This window comes from Salvelinus alpinus, chromosome 23, assembly GCF_045679555.1.
Source record: "Salvelinus alpinus chromosome 23, SLU_Salpinus.1, whole genome shotgun sequence".
NCBI classification, from domain to species: domain Eukaryota; kingdom Metazoa; phylum Chordata; class Actinopteri; order Salmoniformes; family Salmonidae; genus Salvelinus; species Salvelinus alpinus.
The window spans coordinates 4266667-4287082 of NC_092108.1; the positions used below are offsets into that span (position 1 = coordinate 4266667).

Here is a 20416-nt window from a genome sequence, read left to right on the forward strand (position 1 = left end):
CTTCTTACGGAGCCACTCCTTAGTTGCCCTGGCTGTGTGTTTCGGGTCGTTGTCATGCTGGAAGACCCAGCCACGACCCATCTTCAATGCTCTTACTGAGGGAAGGAGGTTGTTGGCCAAGATCTCGCGATACATGGCCCCATCCATCCTCCCCTCAATACGGTGCAGTCGTCCTGTCCCCTTTGCAGAAAAGCAGCCCCAAAGAATGATGTTTCCACCTCCATGCTTCACGTTTGGGATGGGTTCTTGGGGTTGTACTCATCCTTCTTCCTCCAAACACAGCGAGTGGAGTTTAGACCAAAAAGTTATATTTTTGTCTCATCAGACCACATGACCTTCTCCCATTCCTCCTCTGGATCATCCAGATGGTCATTGGCAAACTTCAGACGGGCCTGGACATGCGCTGGCTTGAGCAGGGGGACCTTGCGTGCGCTGCAGGATTTTAATCCATGACGGCGTAGTGTGTTACTAATGGTTTTCTTTGAGACTGTGGTCCCAGCTCTCTTCAGGTCATTGACCAGGTCCTGCCGTGTAGTTCTGGGCTGATCCCTCACATTCCTCATGATCATTGATGCCCCACGAGGTGAGATCTTGCATGGAGCCCCAGACCGAGGGTGATTGACCGTCATCTTGAACTTCTTCCATTTTCTAATAATTGCGCCAACAGTTGTTGCCTTCTCACCAAGCTGCTTGCCTATTGTCCCATAGCCCATCCAGCCTTGTGCAGGTCTACAATTTTATCCCTGATGTCCTTACACAGCTCTCTGGTCTTGGCCATTGTGGAGAGGTTGGAGTCTGTTTGATTGAGCGTGTGGACAGGTGTCTTTTATACAGGTAACGAGTTCAAACAGGTGCAGTTAATACAGGTAATGAGTGGAGAACAGGAGGGCTTCTTAAAGAAAAACTAACAGGTCTGTGAGAGCTGGAATTCTTACTGGTTGGTAGGTGATCAAATACTTATGTCATGCAATAAAATGCAAATTAATTACTTAAAAATCATACAATGTGATTTTCTGGATTTTTGTTTTAGATTCCGTCTCTCACAGTTGAAGTGTACCTATGATAAAAATTACAGACCTCTACATGCTTTGTAAGTAGGAAAACCTGCAAAATCGGCAGTGTATCAAATACTTGTTCTCCCCACTGTACAGTCACTATGAAGACAGGAGGAGGTAGCTACGTACAGTCACTATGAAGACAGGAGGAGGTAGCTACGTAGAGTCACTATGAAGACAGGAGGAGGTAGCTACGTAGAGTCACTATGAAGACAGGAGGAGGTAGCTACGTAGAGTCACTATGAAGACAGGAGGAGGTAGCTACGTACAGTCACTATGAAGACAGGAGGTAGCTACGTACAGTCACTATGAAGACAGGAGGTAGCTACGTACAGTCACTATGAAGACAGGAGGTAGCTACGTAGAGTCACTATGAAGACAGGAGGAGGTAGCTACGTACAGTCACTATGAAGACAGGAGGAGGTAGCTACGTAGAGTCACTATGAAGACAGGAGGTAGCTACGTACAGTCACTATGAAGACAGGAGGAGGTAGCTACGTAGAGTCACTATGAAGACAGGATGAGGTAGCTACGTACAGTCACTATGAAGACAGGAGGAGGTAGCTACGTAGAGTCACTATGAAGACAGGAGGTAGCTACGTACAGTCACTATGAAGACAGGAGGAGGAAGCTACGTAGAGTCACTATGAAGACAGGAGGTAGCTACGTACAGTCACTATGAAGACAGGAGGAGGTAGCTACGTAGAGTCACTATGAGGACCTTGATTATTGGGGTCCCTTCTAGGACCTTGATTATTGCAGCCCCTTCTAGGACCTTGATTATTGGGGTCCCTTCTAGGATTTTGATTATTGGGGTCCCTTCTAGGACCTTGATTATTGGAGTCCCTTCTAGGACCTTGATTATTGGGGTCCCTTCTAGGACCTTGATTATTGGGGTCCCTTCTAGGATCTTGATTATTGGGGTCCCTTCTAGGATCTTGATTATTGGGGTCCCTTCTAGGACCTTGATTATTGGGGTCCCTTCTATGACCTTGATTATTGGGGTCCCTTCTATGACCTTGATTATTGGGGTCCCTTCTAGGACCTTGATTATTGGAGCCCTTTCTAGGACCTTGATTATTGCGGTCCCTTCTAGGACCTTGATTATTGCAGCCCCTTCTAGGACCTTGATTATTGGGGTCCCTTCTAGGACCTTGATTATTGGGGTCCCTTCTAGGACCTTGATTATTGGAGCCCTTTCTAGGACCTTGATTATTGCGTCCCCTTCTAGGACCTTGATTATTGCGGCCCCTTCTATGACCTTGATTATTGGGGTCCTTTCTAGGACCTTGATTATTGGGGTCCCTTCTAGGACCTTGATTATTGCGGCCCCTTCTATGACCTTGATTATTGGGGTCCTTTCTAGGACCTTGATTATTGGGGTCCCTTCTATGACCTTGATTATCGCGGCTCCTTCTAGGACCTTGATTATTGCGGCCCCTTCTATGACCTTGATTATTGGGGTACCTTCTAGGACCTTGATTATTGCGGCCCCTTCTATGACCTTGATTATTAGGGTCCCTTCTAGGATCTTGATTATTGGGGTCCCTTCTAGGACCTTGATTATTGGGGTCCCTTCTAGGATCTTGATTATTGGGGTCCCTTCTAGGACCTTGATTATTGCAGCCACTTCTAGGACCAGATTCACGTCGTCAGAGTTCATGCAAGCAGGGTTTTTTATGGTTTGTGGTTTTCACTTGGAAGCGTTTCAGTGCTGAGTTTTTGGGTGCGTCTGGTTTTGGTTACATGCAGGGTGGAATTGGGTGGGGAAAATTAGCTGAATTCCTTAGTAATATGACAGTGGTAACTTAGCAATTTTATTTTTCCTTCAATTCCACTCCTGGTTACATGTTTTAGATTGTTAGAATGGGAAACACAGATCGAGAATCAATCAATTAAAGGATTATAAGACTGATTCATTGATCGATTGAGATCAGATATTAAACAAATGTACACTAACACAGTTAACAATTTAATATGGCATTAACCATGATTTCTGTCCTATAGACAAGCCTTACTACACTGTCCTGTGTAAAGATTACATATACTCTTTACAATGCGATCTTCTGTAACATACAGTACGCGTGTCCTTTTAAAGATGAAAGACTATTCTTTGTATCAGGATTGGCGTCAGTCAATTCAGGAAGTGATATGAATTTTAAAAATCCAAGCATGTAAAAAAAGGCTTAAGATAAATATATTTTCCTTTTCAGACTACCCAGAAGTCACTGAAAATAGATGCCCTTTTTCAGTTTACTTCCTGAATTCATTGACTTCCATTGGAATTGACCCTATCCCTGCTTTGTATTAAACAATTACTTATTTGGAAGATAAAAACAGTTGGCATGTTTTTAACGTGGATTTGTGGTATTTATAACTTGTGGCATTCTTTAACTAATGAAGTGAAAATAAAGAGATATATTTATTACCAACTACTGTCAGACACATTTTATTGTATTTTTATTTGAAATACACTGAACAAAAATATAAACGCAACATGTAAAGTGTTGGTCCCTGAAATAAAAGATCCCAGAAATGTTCCATACGCACAAAAAGCTTATTTCTCAAAAATTTTGTGCACAAATTTGTTTACATCCCTGTTAGTGAGCATTTTCCCTTTGCCAAGATAATCCATCCGGTTGACAGGTGTGGCATATCAACAAGCTGATTAAGCAGCATGATCATTACACAGGTGCACCTTGTGCTGGGGGACAATAAAAGGCCACTCTAAAATATGCAGTTCTGCCACACAACACAATGCCACAGATGTCTCAAGTTTTGAGGGAGCGTGCAATTGACATGCTGACTGCAGGAATGTCCACCAGAGCTGTTGCCAGAGAATATAATTTAAATTTCTCGACCATAAGCCTCCTCCAACCGTACGTCCAACTGGCCTCAAAACCGCAGAACACGTGTAACCAGCCCAGGACCACCACATCCTCATCAGGGTCTTGACCTGACTGCAGTTCAGCGTCGGAGTCGACTTCAGTGGGCAAATTCTCACGTTCGATGGCTGGAGAAGTGTGCTCTTCACGGATGAATCCCAGTTTCAACTGTTCCGGCCAGATGGCAGACTGGTATGGTGTTGTGTGGGCGAGCGGTTTGCTGATGTCAACGTTGTGAACAGAGTGCCCCTTTGGATCATGATATGAACAGGCATAAACTACGAACAATGAACACAATTGCATTTTATCGATGGCAATTTGAATGAACAGAGATACCGTGACGAGATCCTGAGGCCCATTGTTGTGCCATTCATCCACCACCATCACCTCATGTTTCAGCATGATAAGGCCACCATTGTAAAGAACAAATTCTTATTTGTTATTAACTGACTTGTCTAGTTAATCAAAGATTACATTTTAAAATCGAAATAAAAAATCTGTCAATTTAAATAAATAAATTAGGCCCTAATCTATGGATTTCACATGACTGGGCAGGGGCACAGTGATGGGTGGGCCTGAGAGGGCATGGGCCCACCCACCCACTTGGGAGCAAGGCACTCCCACCCCCAGACGATCCCGCAGGAGAAGAAGACGGATGTGGAGGACCTAGGCTCGCGTGGTCTGCGGTTGTGAGGCCGGTAGGACGTACTGCCAAATTCTCTAAAACAAAGTTGGCCTCTTATGGTAGAGAAATGAACATTAAATTCTCTGGCAACAGCTCTAGTGGACGTTCCTGCAGTCAGCATGCCAATTGCACACTCCCTCAAAACGTGTCCCCAGCACAAGGTGCACCTGTGTAATGATCATGCTGTTTAATCAGCTGCTTGATATGCCACACCTGTCAGGTGGATAGATTATCTTGGCAAAGGAGAAATGCTCACTAATAGGGATGTAAACAAATTTCTACACAACATTTGAGAGGAATAAGCTTTTTGTGCGTCTGGAACATTTCTGGGATCTTTTATTTCATTTAATGAAACATTGGACCAACACTTTACATGTTGCGTTTATATTGTTGTTAAGTGTATGTTGTTACATTACCATCTACTCAGGGGTGTGTTGGATGTTTGTGAGAAACAAAGCGCATGCGCCTACATTAGGAACCACCGCAGGCTTCAACCAGGTTCGAGACCGCAAGGTCATGGTTAGAAGGGATACAGCTTTTGTCAAATTCAAACGAACCGCAAAAGTATATATATTTTTTTGCATTTTTAGCTATCCCCAAAAACCATTTTCATACCCTTAACCTAATTATCATAACCTGTTACGTTAATTATTCTAACCTGCTATGAAAAGTCAAATCCGACAAAAGATGTATCCCATCTAGTCAATACATACCGCAGCGATTGCAGATTTTCCTTGTCAGATAGACGGAAGGAGTGGGAAAGGGCAAAAGACAGTGAGCAGCCGACACACGGACAGACGGGGCCCGGAGAGCGAGGGAGAGGACGAGAGGAATGGACGAGTCGTATCAGGGAATAACAATACGGCTGGATTCATTTATATACAAACCTTACAATTAGCAACACTGCAGATGCCATCTGTCTCGCATCGGTTTATTTAGGCTACAATAATCTCGTTTATTTCAGCGATTCCTTCAAGGAGACCGAGCGGAGCCACCGGGCTGCCGGTACCGTAGAGGGGAGTACAATGACAACCTGGTGAATGTAACCGATGATATTTATCTAATCAGACCGAACGGAATAAAACCGTGAATAGCCTAAAGGACCGGGGTGTGCATCCCCAACCCGGGAGTGATGAGAAGAACAGACAGGACTGTGTTTCTGCTGCTGTCGCCTGTCAAATGCATTATTTCTGTGTGTCGTGGACTGATCATTTGTTGATCCATCAACCCCCTCCCGTCCTCTACATATTCTCCACCGGTATCGTCGGAGTGTTGTAATATGGATCGCTCCAATGGCTCTGGGACCAGCGAACCCACCAAACCGCCAAACCACCAGTTGGAGAAGAAACGGTTAAACCGAGCACCGTCTCCGGCCAGGCCGTTCCTGAAGGATGCCCGCTCCTCGCCCAAACCAGCGGCTATCGTACCAAAATCTCCCAAACTAACCAAGCAGCAGCACTCTTCTTCCTCAGTGGCCGTATCATCCACTCAAAGCCGCATCTCCAGGCGCACCCCAACCGGAGCGAAGGATAACAAACCAGCCGCGGTGAAAAGTCACAGCACCAAGTCTTCCACAGTCACGAAGAAGACGGTTAAGGTCATTCAACATGCGGCGCTGGAACCTAAACAGACCACTGCAAGCGCCAGCAAAGCGACCCCGGACAGCAGCACCAGCAGTCCACACCTCGCCCTCAAAGCCAAGAAGAGTAAAATAGCCACTCTGACCGCGTCTCACCACGGCCCGCTCAGCCTTGGCTCCCCAATCCGCGTCCCAACCGGCGCTACCCCCCTCGGCAGCAGGGTCAGTCAGACCGACAGTAGCTCCGATCTCTCTGACTGTCCCTCCGAACCCCTATCCGACGAACAGCGCCTGGCCGCGGCTGCAAGCAGCGACGGGGAGTCGGGGGGCTCCGGGTTCAGCGACAGGGATCAGGTGGATTATCCTGTGCAGGCGGCAGCATCAGCGTCAGACGCGGCCAGAGCGGCAGGGGCTACTGCCGGTAGTGGTGTTGGTTCGTTGCGCACCGCGGAGGGTAGCCCTGCGGCTGCAGGGGAAGGCGGTGTGTCTCAGGCTCCAGGACCAGGTGCTCACGGAGGAGCGGGGAGTAAACAGGAGAAAGCAACGACAAGCGCACAATTGATAAAACTGGAATGCAGCAAGGAGGTAATCGAGGAGGATTTATTGCGGGAAATAGAAGATCTCCGCTCTGAAAACGAGTACCTCAAGGTAAAAGAGGCTGCAGGAATCATTTCTGTTTCTTGTTTGTAATCCATAAGGTGGTTTCTGCATCACCCATTGCTGTTCTGTAGGCTGCCCGCATAGTAATAGCCCTATTGATTATAGTGTTGTCTTTGCAGCCAGTGATTCACTGTATCACTGTTTGTAAAGCTTCAGTGACCCCCCCCCCCCCCCCCCAACCCCCACTGTTGGTTTGCCCTGACGTTTACCTGCTATTCGTCTTCATATAGTTGACTAGTTGGTAGTGTTCTCTCTCTGGATTGTTATGTATCATCAAGTTATTTCTGTTAGGACTATTCAAATTAACCCCAATGACATCAGGAAATATAAGAACACAATCCTTTTGTCTGACATCAGTTTCATATTGCAAAGCAGTTGAGTAGATTTCAAATTGATAAGAAAATCTGTCCTCCAAATACACTACATGATCAAAAGTATGTGGACACCTGCTCGTCGCATATCTCATTCCAAAATTCATGGGTATTAATATGGAGTTGCTATAACAGCCTCCACTCTTCTAGGAAGGCTTTCCACTAGATGTTGGAACATTGCTGCTATAACAGCCTCCACTCTTCTGGGAAGGCTTTCCACTAGATGTTGGAATATTGCTGCTATAACAGCCTCCACTCTTCTGGGAAGGCTTTCCACTAGATGTTGGAACATTGCTGCTATAACAGCCTCCACTCTTCTGGGAAGGCTTTCCACTAGATGTTGGAACATTGCTGCTATAACAGCCTCCACTCTTCTGGGAAGGCTTTCCACTAGATGTTGGAACATTGCTGCTATAACAGCCTCCACTCTTCTGGGAAGGCTTTCCACTAGATGTTGGAGCATTTCTGCAGGAACTTGCTTCCATTCAGCCTCAAGAGCATTAGTGAGGTCAGGCACTGATGTTGGGGGATTAGACCTGGCTCGCAGTCGGCGTTCCAATTCATCCCAAAGGTGTTCTGTGGGGTTGAGGTCAGGGCTCTGTGCAGGCCAGTCAAGTTCTTCCACACCGATCTTGACAAACCATTTCTGTATGGACCTCGCTTTGTGCATGGGGGCATTGTCAAGCTGTAACAGGAAAGAGACTTCCCCAAACTGTTGCCACAAAGTTGGAAGCACAAAATCGTCTAGAATGTCTTTGTACGCTGTAGCGTTAAGATTTCTCTTCACTGGAACTAAGGGGCCCGAACCATGAAAAAACAGCCCCAGACCATTATTCCTCCTCCACCAAACTTTACAGTTGGCACTATGCATTGGAGCAGGTAGCGTTCTCCTGGCATCCGCCAAACCCAGATTAGTCCGTCTGATTCAGCACTTTACAATAACAGCACTTACAGTTGACCGGGGCAGCTCTAGCAGTTGACCGGGGCAGCTCTTACAGTTGACCGGGGCAGCTCTAGCAGGGCAGAAATTTGACAAACTGACTTGTTGGAAACGTGGCATCCTGTGACGATGCCACACAGTCACTGAGCTCTTCAGTAAGATCACTATACTGCCAATGTTTTCCTATGGAGATTGCATGACTGTGTGCTCCATTTTATACACCTGTCATCAACGGGTGAGGCTGAAATAGCTGAATCCACTAATTTGAAGGGGTGTCCACATACTTTTGTTTATATAGTGTATGATGACATTCACTAGTACACACGTACAGTGGGGAGAACAAGTATTTGATACACTGACGATTTTGCAGGTTTTCCTACTTACAAAGCATGTAGAGGTCTGTAATTTTTATCATAGGTACACTTCAACTGTGAGAGAAGGAATCTAAAACAAAAATCCAGAAAATCACATTGTATGATTTTTAAGTAATTAATTTGCATTTTATTGCATGACATAAGTATTTGATACATCAGAAAAGCAGAACTTAATATTTGGTACAGAAACCTTAGTTTGCAATTACAGAGATCATACGTTTCCTGTAGTTCTTGACCAGGTTTGCACACACTGCAGCAGGGATTTTGGCCCACTCCTCCATACAGACCTTCTCCAGATCCTTCAGGTTTCGGGGCTGTCGCTGGGCAATACGGACTTTCGGCTCCCTCCAAAGATTTTCTATTGGGTTCAGGTCTGGAGACTGGCTAGGCCACTCCAGGGCCTTGAGATGCTTCTTACGGAGCCACTCCTTAGTTGCCCTGGCTGTGTGTTTCGGGTCGTTGTCATGCTGGAAGACCCAGCCACGACCCATCTTCAATGCTCTTACTGAGGGAAGGAGGTTGTTGGTCAAGATCTCGCGATACATGGCCCCATCCATCCTCCCCTCAATACGGTGCAGTCGTCCTGTCCCCTTTGCAGAAAAGCATCCCCAAAGAATGATGTTTCCACCTCCATGCTTCACGGTTGGGATGGTGTTCTTGGGGTTGTACTCATCCTTCTTCTTCCTCCAAACACGGCGAGTGGAGTTTAGACCAAAAAGCTCTATTTTTGTCTCATCAGACCACATGACCTTCTCCCATTCCTCCTCTGGATCATCCAGATGGTCATTGGCAAACTTCAGACGGGCCTGGACATGCGCTGGCTTGAGCAGGGGGACCTTGCGTGCGCTGCAGGATTTTAATCCATGACGGCGTAGTGTGTTACTAATGGTTTTCTTTGAGACTGTGGTCCCAGCTCTCTTCAGGTCATTGACCAGGTCCTGCCGTGTAGTTCTGGGCTGATCCCTCACATTCCTCATGATCATTGATGCCCCACAAGGTGAGATCTTGCATGGAGCCCCAGACCGAGGGTGATTGACCGTCATCTTGAACTTCTTCCATTTTCTAATAATTGTTGCCTTCTCACCAAGCTGCTTGCCTATTGTCCTGTAGCCCATCCCAGCCTTGTACAGGTCTACAATTTATCCCTGATGTCCTTACACAGCTCTCTGGTCTTGGCCATTGTGGAGAGGTTGGAGTCTGTTTGATTGAGTGTGTGGACAGGTGTCTTTTATACAGGTAACGAGTTCAAACAGGTGCAGTTAATACAGGTAATGAGTGGAGAACAGGAGGGCTTCTTAAAGAAAAACTAACAGGTCTGTGAGAGCCGGAATTCTTACTGGTTGGTAGGTGATCAAATACGTATGTCATGCAATAAAATGCAAATTAATTACTTAAAAATCATACAATGTGATTTTCTGGATTTTTGTTTTAGATTCCGTCTCTCACAGTTGAAGTGTACCTATGATAAAAATGACAGACCTCTACATGCTTTGTAAGTAGGAAAACCTTCAAAATCGGCAGTGTATCAAATACTTGTTCTCCCCACTGTATGCCTACACTAAATCCAATTTCAAATGTTCAAACAAACCTTTTTTCCAACATCTGCTTTAGACTATCTAGGTTATGCTGTATATCCTCTCCCCTCTCTTCATCATGGGCCAGTCCCAGAGGACCTGATAACTGTCAAATGTCCAACCTGGACTCAGGGGTAGACGTAACATAGTAAACTTAAGTCCGAGACACTCCGATTAGTATTGTATAGTGCCTTCGGAAAGTATTCAGACCCCTTGACTTTTTTACATTACAGCCTTTTTCTAAAATTGATTAAATAATTTGTTTTACTTATTAATCTACACACAATATCCCATATTTACAAAGCAAAAACAGGTTTTTAGAAATGTTTGCTAAATGTTTGCTAAAATTATATATAAAAAACATTTACATAAGTATTCAGACCCTTTACTCAGTACTTTGTTGAAGCACTATTTGGCAGCAATTACAACATCGAGTCTTCGTGGAAATGAAGCTACAAGCTTGGCACACCTGTATTTGGGGAGTTTCTCCCATTCTTCTCTGCAGATCCTCTCAAGCTCTGTCAGGTTGGATGGGGAGCGTCGCTGCACAGCTATTTTCAGGTCTCTCCAGAGATGTTAGATCGGGTTCAAGTCCGAGTTCTGGCTGGGCAACTCAAGGACTTTCAGAGACTTGTCCCGAAGCCACTCCTGCGTTGTCTTGGCTGTCTGCTTAGGGTCGTTGTCCTGTTGGAAGGTGAATCTTCGCCCCAGTCTGAGTGCTCTGGAGCAGGTTTTCATCAAGGATCTCTCTGTACTTTGCTCCGTTCATCTTTCCCTCGATCTTGACTAGTCTCCCAGTCCCTGCTGCTGAAGAAAAATCCCCACAGCATGATGCTGCCACCACCATGCTTCCCCGTAGGGATTGTGCCTGGTTTTCTCCAGACGTGACGCTTGGCATTCAGGCTAAAGAGTTCAATCTTGGTTTCATCAGACCAAGTGGGCTGTCATGTGCCTTTTACTGAGGAGTGGCTTCCGTCCGGCCACCATAAAGGCCTATAATTGGTGGAGTGTTGCAGAGATGGTTGTCCTTCTGAAAGGTTCTCTCATCTCCACAGAGGAACTCTGGAGCTCTGTCAGAGTGACCATCTGGTTCTTGGACACCTCCCTGACCAAAGCCCTTCTCTCCCGATTGCTCAGTTTGGGAGAGACTTGGTGGGTCCACACTTTTTCCTATTTAAGAATGATAGAGGCCACTGTGTTCTTGGGTACCTTCAATGCTCCAGAAATATTTTTTTTACCCATCCCAAGATCTGTGCCTCGACACAATCCTGTCCTGGAGCTCTACGGACAATTCCTTCGACCTCCTGGCTTGGTTTTTGCTCTGACATCCACTGTCAACCATGGAACCTTATATAGACAGGTGTGTGCCTTTCCAAATCATGTCCAATCAATTGAATTTACCACAGGTGGACTCCAATCAAGTTGTAGAAACATCTCAAGGATGATCAATGGAAACAGGAAGCACCGTCAACTGTGGGACCTTTTTCCGATTTTTTATTTTTAATACATTAGCAAACATTTCTAAAAACTTGTTTCCACTTTGTCGTTATGTGGTATTGTGTGTAGATTGTGGAGGATTTTTTATTATTTAATCAATTTTAGAAGAAGGCTGTAACGTAAGAAAATGAGGAGAAAGTGAAGGCGTCTGAATACTTTCCAAAGGCAGTGTATGTTACATTTTCGTATGGTATCTATTCATTTTTGTATGTCCATCATCCATTTCGTATGATATGTTACGAACAATCACACATTTACTCCTGAGGCGCTGACCTGTTGCACCCTCTACAACCACTGTGATTATTATTATCTGACCCTGCTGGTCATCTATGAATGTTTGACCATCTTGAAGAACGATCTGGCCTTAAATGGCCACGTACTCTTAATCTCCACCTGGCACAGCCAGAAGAGGACTGGCCACCCCTCATAGCCTGGTTCCTCTCTAGGTTTCTTCCAAAATTCCAACCTTTCTAGGGAGTTTTTCCTAGCCACCGTGCTTCTACACCTGCATTGCTTGCTGTTTGGGGTTTTACAGCTGGGTTTCTATATTAAGTACTTTGTCAAATCTGCTCATGTAAAAACGGCTTTATGTTGATATCACAAGTTTACTGGAGAACTGAGACGAAGTAGAGACTCTGGACAGGGTGGATGAGGTTTAAATAAAAGCAATTTATTCAGAGGTAAAGATATCTGAAATAGCGTGCACGGACCCTTTCATCAAGCTCAAATGGAACTATCCGAAAGAAGCCCAGATAACAGAGTGCATAGACATTTTATACAAAGATAGAAAGTAGGTTGAGTCTGGAAGTTCTTGTCCTCTGGTTGGTCCTGATGAGTTGGGCGAGGTCCCCTTCAGGCTAGTATCACTGTCTCATTGGCTCTGAGTAGATTTCTTTGTCTTCAGAAATGTTCAGCTAAAACAGGAGATTAGGTGTGTGCGTAGATGTTCCTATTTTGACATTTCTGTGTGTCTCTGTAAAATGTTCAGACTGAAGAGGAGATTTTGTGTGTGCGTAGATGTTCCTGTCTTATCAGTGTTTATGAAAGGTTTGCGTCAGCCCTCTGTCCTTGGGTATGTGTGTGTCTCAGTTTCTGTGATATGCAGTACCAGGCACCCTTTTCTTATCATTCTTTATGAAAAGGCCTGTGTCAGCCATCTGTCTCTGGGTGTGTGTGGGTCTCCGTATCTGCTTATGAGTTTGTGAGAAACCCTGTTTGGAAAGAAGTTAGTTATAACAATGTAATAGCAAATATGCTTGTGTTATAATAAATGATATTTATTACATTTATAAATACATTTGATTTGATGATCTGTTACGAATTTGCAAAACTTATAAGTTACGAATTTCCAATTTCTTGGCTAAAGTTAGCTAGGTTGCTAACGTTAGCTAGGTGGCTAATGTTAGCTATCATACTAATTTGAGTGTCCCGGATTTTTTGTGTGCTACGTTACATTGTCAGGTGTTCAAATAGTCAGACAGCTGGGGCCGCAGTCACACACTTCCTCTCTCCTCTCCTCCCTCTTTCCACTCTCCCCACTTCTCTCTGTCTGTCTCTTTCTCTCCAGCTCCTCTCTTTCGCTCTCACTCTGTCATTCTGTCTCGCTCTCACTCTGTCATTCTGTCTCTCTCAATTGCAATTTCAATTTAAGGGTCTCTCTCTCTCCCCCCTCTCTCCCACTACATAACACAACCACAACTCAGACATCTATCTCTTCTATGGCTGCAACATAATACCTTCATTAAATCACAAAATCATTAAAAGTTTATTGATTATTTCAGGGAACAGAAAGTTAAATTAATGCGCTATTGGATCATGCCAGTTGATAATGGTTTAGGATCATGCCAGTTGATAATGGTTTAGGATCATGCCAGTTGATAATGGTTTAGGATCATGTCAGTTGATAATGGTTTAGGATCATGCCAGTTGATAATGGTTTAGGATCATGTCAGTTGATAATGGTTTAGGATCATGTCAGTTGATAATGGTTTAGGATCGTGTCGGTTAATGACGGTTTATGATCATGTTATCAGTATTGTGATATAACACATTGACAACTTTTTACCCATAATCACCCTTTCCATTTCAAGTCGGTGCGTTGACAAGCAGATTCCAGAGCAGTCGCTATCCACCATGCAAAGCAAACATTAAACAAGAGTATCAGTCCTGTTGATGACTCACTGATGTAGTAAACTCCTACCCAGAATGGCCTACTCGGCCTCAGAAGAAAATACTCTGTGTCAGGTAAACTCTACCATTGATTTAACTGACCCTGTGAATTTCCATTAGTCAGCTCCTCCATAACATAACAGGTGGGCAGCTTCTCTTCTTTATTCTAGTTCAGGTCACCTGTCCTGTTTTACATGGACCTTGTCCTTTTTAATTTCCAATAATCCTATACTGTAGTTAGTTTGTCTCTCTCAATGTATGTGTCGTCTCTCAATGTAGAGTAGAGTAACCTGTATAGGTTACTCTACTCTACCTGTATAGGCTACTCTACCTGTATAGGCTACTCTACCTGTAAAGGCTACTCTACCTGTAAAGGCTACTCTACCTGTATAGGCTACTCTACCTGTAAAGGCTACTCTACTCTACATGTAAAGGCTACTCTACCTGTATAGGCTACTCTACCTGTAAAGGCTACTCTACCTGTAAAGGCTACTCTACCTGTATAGGCTACACTACCTGTATAGGCTACTCTATCTGTTTAGGCTACTCTACTCTACCTGTTTAGGCTACTCTTCTCTACCTGTTTAGGCTACTCTTCTCTACCTGTAAAGGCTACTCTACCTATATGGGCTACTCTACCTGTATGGGCTACTCTACCTGTAAAGGCTACTCTACTCTACCTGTAAAGGCTACTCTACCTGTAAAGGCTACTCTACTCTACCTGTAAAGGCTACTCTACCTGTAAAGACTACTCTACTCTACCTGTAAAGGCTACTCTACCTGTAAAGGCTACTCTACCTGTATGGGCTACTCTACCTATATGGGCTACTCTACCTGTATGGGCTACTCTACCTGTAAAGGCTACTCTATCTGTAAAGGCTACTTTAATCCACCTGTAAAGGCTACTCTACTCTACATGTAAAGGCTACTCTACTCTACCTGTAAAGGCTAGTCTACATGTAAAGTCTACTCTAATCTACCTGTATAGCCTACTTTCCTGTACCTGTAAAGGCTAGTCTACCTGTAAAGGCTACTCTAATCTACCTGTATAGGCTACTATCCTCTACCTGTAAAGGCTACTCTAATCTACCTGTATAGGCTAGTCTACCTGTATAGGCTAGTCTACCTGTAAAGGCTACTCTAATCTACCTGTAAAGGCTACTATCCTCTACCTGTAAAGGCTACTCTAGTCTACCTGTATAGGCTAGTCTACCTGTAAAGGCTACTCTACCTGTATAGGCTAGTCTACCTGTAAAGGCTACTCTACCTGTAAAGGCTACTCTCCTCTACCTGTAAAGGCTACTCTCCTCTACCTGTAAAGGCTACTCCCCTCTACCTGTATAGGCTACTCTACCTGTATAGGCTAGTCTACCTGTAAAGGCTACTCTACTCTACCTGTAAAGGCTACTCCCCTCTACCTGTAAAGGCTACTCTACTCTACCTGTAAAGGCTACTCTACTCTACCTGTAAAGGCTACTCTCCTCTACCTGTAAAGTCTACTCTCCTCTACCTGTAAAGGCTACTCCCCTCTACCTGTAAAGGCTACTCCCCTCTACCTGTAAAGGCTACTCTACTCTACCTGTAAAGGCTACTCTACTCTACCTGTAAAGGCTACTCTACTCTACCTGTAAAGGCTACTCTCCTCTACCTGTAAAGGCTACTCTCCTCTACCTGTAAAGGCTACTCTCCTCTACCTGTAAAGGCTACTCTCCTCTACCTGTAAAGGCTACTCTCCTCTACCTGTAAAGGCTACTCTCCTCTACCTGTAAAGGCTACTCTCCTCTACCTGTATTGGCTACTCTACCTGTAAAATGCTACTCTCCTGTATAGGCTACGCTTCCTGTAAGTGCTACTCCCCTCTACTTGTAAAGGCTGCTTTCCTCTATCTGTATAGGCTACTCTACCTGTATAGGCTACTCTACCTGTAAAAGGATAATCTACCTGTATAGGCTGCTCTACCTGTATAGGCTACTATACCTGTAAAGGCTACTCTACATGTATAGGCTACTCTAATCTACCTGTATAGGCTACTCTCCTCTACCTGTATAGGCTACAGTACCTGTATAGGCTACACTACCTGTATAGGCTACTATACCTGTAAAGGCTACTCTACCTGTAAAGGCTACTCTACCTGTAAAGGCTACTCTACATGTATAGGCTACTCTACTCTACCTGCATAGGCTACTCTACCTGTAAACGGCTACTCTACTTGTATTGGCTATTCTACCTGTATAGGCTACTCTACCTGAAAGGCTATTCTAATCTACCTGTATAGGCTACTCTCCTCTACCTGTATAGGCTACAGTACCTGTATAGGCTACTATACCTGTAAAGGCTACTCTACCTGTAAAGGCTACTCTACATGTATAGGCTACTCTACTCTACCTGCATAGGCTCCTCTACCTGTAAACGGCTACTCTACTTGTATTGGCTATTCTACCTGTATAGGCTACTCTACCAGAAAGGCTATTCTAATCTACCTGTATAGGCTACTCTCCTCTACCTGTATAGGCTACAGTACCTGTATAGGCTACTCTACCTGTATAGGCTACTCTACCTGAAAGGCTATTCTAATCTACCTGTATAGGCTACTCTCCTCTACCTGTATAGGCTACAGTACCTGTATAGGCTACTCTACCTGTATAGGCTACTCTACCTGAAAGGCTACTCTCCTCTACCTGTATAGGCTACAGTACCTGTATAGGCTACTCTACCTGTATAGGCTACTCTACCTGTATAGGCTAGTCTACCTGTATAGGCTACTCTACCTGTATAGGCTACTCTACCTGTATAGGCTACTCTACCTGTATAGGCTACTCTACCTGTATAGGCTAGTCTACCTGTATAGGCTACTCTACCTGTTATAGGCTAGTCTACCTGTATAGGCTACTCTACCTGTTATAGGCTAGGCTACCTGTCAAGGCTACGCTACTCTACCTGTTTTAGGCTAGGCTACCTGTCAAGGCTACGCTACTCTACCTGTTATAGGCTAGGCTACCTGTCAAGGCTACGCTACTCTACCTGTTTATGCTACTCTACCTGTATAGACTACTCTGCCTGTATAGGCTACTCTACCTGTAAAAGGCTACTCTACCTGTAAAAGGCTCCTCTACCTGTAAAAGGCTACTCTACCTGTATAGCCTACTCTCCCTGTATAGCCTACTCTACCTGTATAGGCTACTCTACCTGTATAGGCTACTCTACCTGTATATGCTACTCTCCTGTATAGGCTACGCTTCCTGTAAGTGCTACTCTACTCTAACTGTATAGGCCTCTCTACCTGTATTGGCTATTCTACCTGTATAGGCTACTCTACCTGTATAGGCTACTCTACCTGTAAAAGGATAATCTACCTGTATAGGCTAGTCTACCAGTAAAATCTACTCTACTCTACCTGTATAGCCTACTCTACCTGTATAGGCTACTCTACCTGTATAGGCTACTCTACCTGTATAGGCTACTCTACCTGTATAGGCTACTCTACCTGTAAAAGGATAATCTACCTGTATAGGCTACTCTACCTGTATAGGCTACTCTACTTGTAAAAGGATAATCTACCTGTATAGGCTACTCTACCTGTAAAGGCTACTCTACCTGTATAGGCTACTCTACCTGTAAAAGGATAATCTACCTGTATAGGCTACTCTACCTGTATAGGCTAGTCTACCTGTATAGGCTACTCTACCTGTAAAAGGATAATCTACCTGTATAGGCTACTCTACCTGTAAAGGCTACTCTACCTGTATAGGCTACTCTACCTGTAAAAGGATAATCTACCTGTATAGGCTACTCTACTTGTATAGGCTACGCTTCCTGTAAGTGCTACTCTACTCTAACTGTATAGGCCTCTCTACCTGTATAGGCTAGTCTACCAGTAAAATCTACTCTACTCTACCTGTATAGCCTACTCTACCTGTAAAAGGCTACTCTACCTGTAAAAGGCTACTCTACCTGTATAGGCTACTCTACCTGTATAGGCTACTCTACCTGTATAGGCTACTCTACCTGTAAAAGGCTACTCTACCTGTAAAAGGCTACTCTACCTGTATAGCCTACTCTACCTGTATAGGCTACTCTACTCTACCTGTATAGCCTACTCTACCTGTATAGGCTACTCTACTCTACCTGTATAGGCTACTCTACCTGTATAGGCTACTCTACCTGTAAAAGGCTACTCTACCTGTAAAAGGCTACTCTACCTGTAAAAGGCTACTCTACCTGTATAGCCTACTCTACCTGTATAGGCTACTCTACTCTACCTGTAAAGGCTACTCTACCTGTAAAAGGATAATCTACCTGTATAGGCTACTCTACCTGTATAGGCTACTCTACCTGTAAAAGGCTACTCTACCTGTAAAAGGCTCCTCTACCTGTAAAAGGCTACTCTACCTGTATAGCCTACTCTCCCTGTATAGCCTACTCTACCTGTATAGGCTACTCTACCTGTATAGGCTACTCTACCTGTATATGCTACTCTCCTGTATAGGCTACGCTTCCTGTAAGTGCTACTCTACTCTAACTGTATAGGCCTCTCTACCTGTATTGGCTATTCTACCTGTATAGGCTACTCTACCTGTATAGGCTACTCTACCTGTAAAAGGATAATCTACCTGTATAGGCTAGTCTACCAGTAAAATCTACTCTACTCTACCTGTATAGCCTACTCTACCTGTATAGGCTACTCTACCTGTATAGGCTACTCTACCTGTATAGGCTACTCTACCTGTATAGGCTACTCTACCTGTAAAAGGATAATCTACCTGTATAGGCTACTCTACCTGTATAGGCTACTCTACTTGTAAAAGGATAATCTACCTGTATAGGCTACTCTACCTGTAAAGGCTACTCTACCTGTATAGGCTACTCTACCTGTAAAAGGATAATCTACCTGTATAGGCTACTCTACCTGTATAGGCTAGTCTACCTGTATAGGCTACTCTACCTGTAAAAGGATAATCTACCTGTATAGGCTACTCTACCTGTAAAGGCTACTCTACCTGTATAGGCTACTCTACCTGTAAAAGGATAATCTACCTGTATAGGCTACTCTACTTGTATAGGCTACGCTTCCTGTAAGTGCTACTCTACTCTAACTGTATAGGCCTCTCTACCTGTATAGGCTAGTCTACCAGTAAAATCTACTCTACTCTACCTGTATAGCCTACTCTACCTGTAAAAGGCTACTCTACCTGTAAAAGGCTACTCTACCTGTATAGGCTACTCTACCTGTATAGGCTACTCTACCTGTATAGGCTACTCTACCTGTAAAAGGCTACTCTACCTGTAAAAGGCTACTCTACCTGTATAGCCTACTCTACCTGTATAGGCTACTCTACTCTACCTGTATAGCCTACTCTACCTGTATAGGCTACTCTACTCTACCTGTATAGGCTACTCTACCTGTATAGGCTACTCTACCTGTAAAAGGCTACTCTACCTGTAAAAGGCTACTCTACCTGTAAAAGGCTACTCTACCTGTATAGCCTACTCTACCTGTATAGGCTACTCTACTCTACCTGTAAAGGCTACTCTACCTGTAAAAGGATAATCTACCTGTATAGGCTACTCTACCTGTATAGGCTACTCTACCTGTAAAGGCTACTCTACCTGTAAAGGCTACTCTACCTGTAGGCTAATCTACCTGTAAAATGGTAATCTACCTGTATAGCCTACTCTACTCTACCTGTATAGGCTAATCTACCTGTAAAATGGTAATCTACCTGTATAGGCTACTCTACTCTACCTGTATAGGCTACTCTACCTGTAAAAGGATAATCTACCTGTATAGGCTACTCTACCTGTAAAGGCTACTCTACCTGTATAGGCTACTCTACCTGTAAAAGGATAATCTACCTGTATAGGCTACTCTACTCTTCCTGTATAGGCTACTCTACCTGTAAAAGGATAATCTACCTGTATAGGCTACTCTACCTGTATAGGCTACTCTACCTGTATATGCTACTCTACCTGTATAGGCTACTCTGCCTGTATAGGCTACTCTACCTGTAAAAGGCTACTCTACCTGTAAAAGGCTACTCTACCTGTAAAAGGCCCCTCTACCTGTAAAAGGCTACTCTACCTGTATAGCCTACTCTACCTGTATAGGCTACTCTACCTGTATAGGCTACTCTACCTGTATAGGCTACTCTACCTGTATAGGCTACTCTACCTGTATAGGCTACTCTACCTGTATAGGCTACTCTACCTGTAAAATTATAATCTACCTGTAAGGGCTACTCTACCTGTACAGGCTGCTCTACTGTACCTGTAAAGGCTACTCTACCTGTAAAGGCTACTCTACCTTTGTAGTTTAATCTACCTGTAAAGGCTACTCTACCTGTATAGGCTACTCTACCTGTATAGGCTACTCTACCTGTATAGGCTACTCTACCTGTATAGGCTACTCTACCTGTATAGGCTACGCTTCCTGTAAGTGCTACTCTACCTGTATAGGCTAATCTACCTGTACATTCTACTCTACCTGTATAGGCTACTCTACCTGTATAGGCTACTCTACCTGTATAGGCTACTCTACCTGTATAGGCTACTCTACCTTTAAAAGGCTACTCTACCTGTAAAAGGCTACTCTACCTGTATAGCCTACTCTACCTGTATAGCCTACTCTAC

General features: G+C 44.3%; 1 protein-coding gene across 1 annotated transcript in view; it reads left to right on the plus strand.

The window, feature by feature from the left end:
- Positions 1–5192: 5192 nt before the first annotated feature.
- The window catches only part of LOC139550095 (microtubule cross-linking factor 1-like), a 205335-nt gene continuing 190111 nt past the window's right edge, over positions 5193–20416 (plus strand). Inside the window, 1 exon segment of the mRNA XM_071360725.1 lies at positions 5193–6852. Within this exon segment, the coding sequence (XP_071216826.1) occupies positions 5905–6852 (948 nt within the window). The 5' untranslated portion in view covers positions 5193–5904.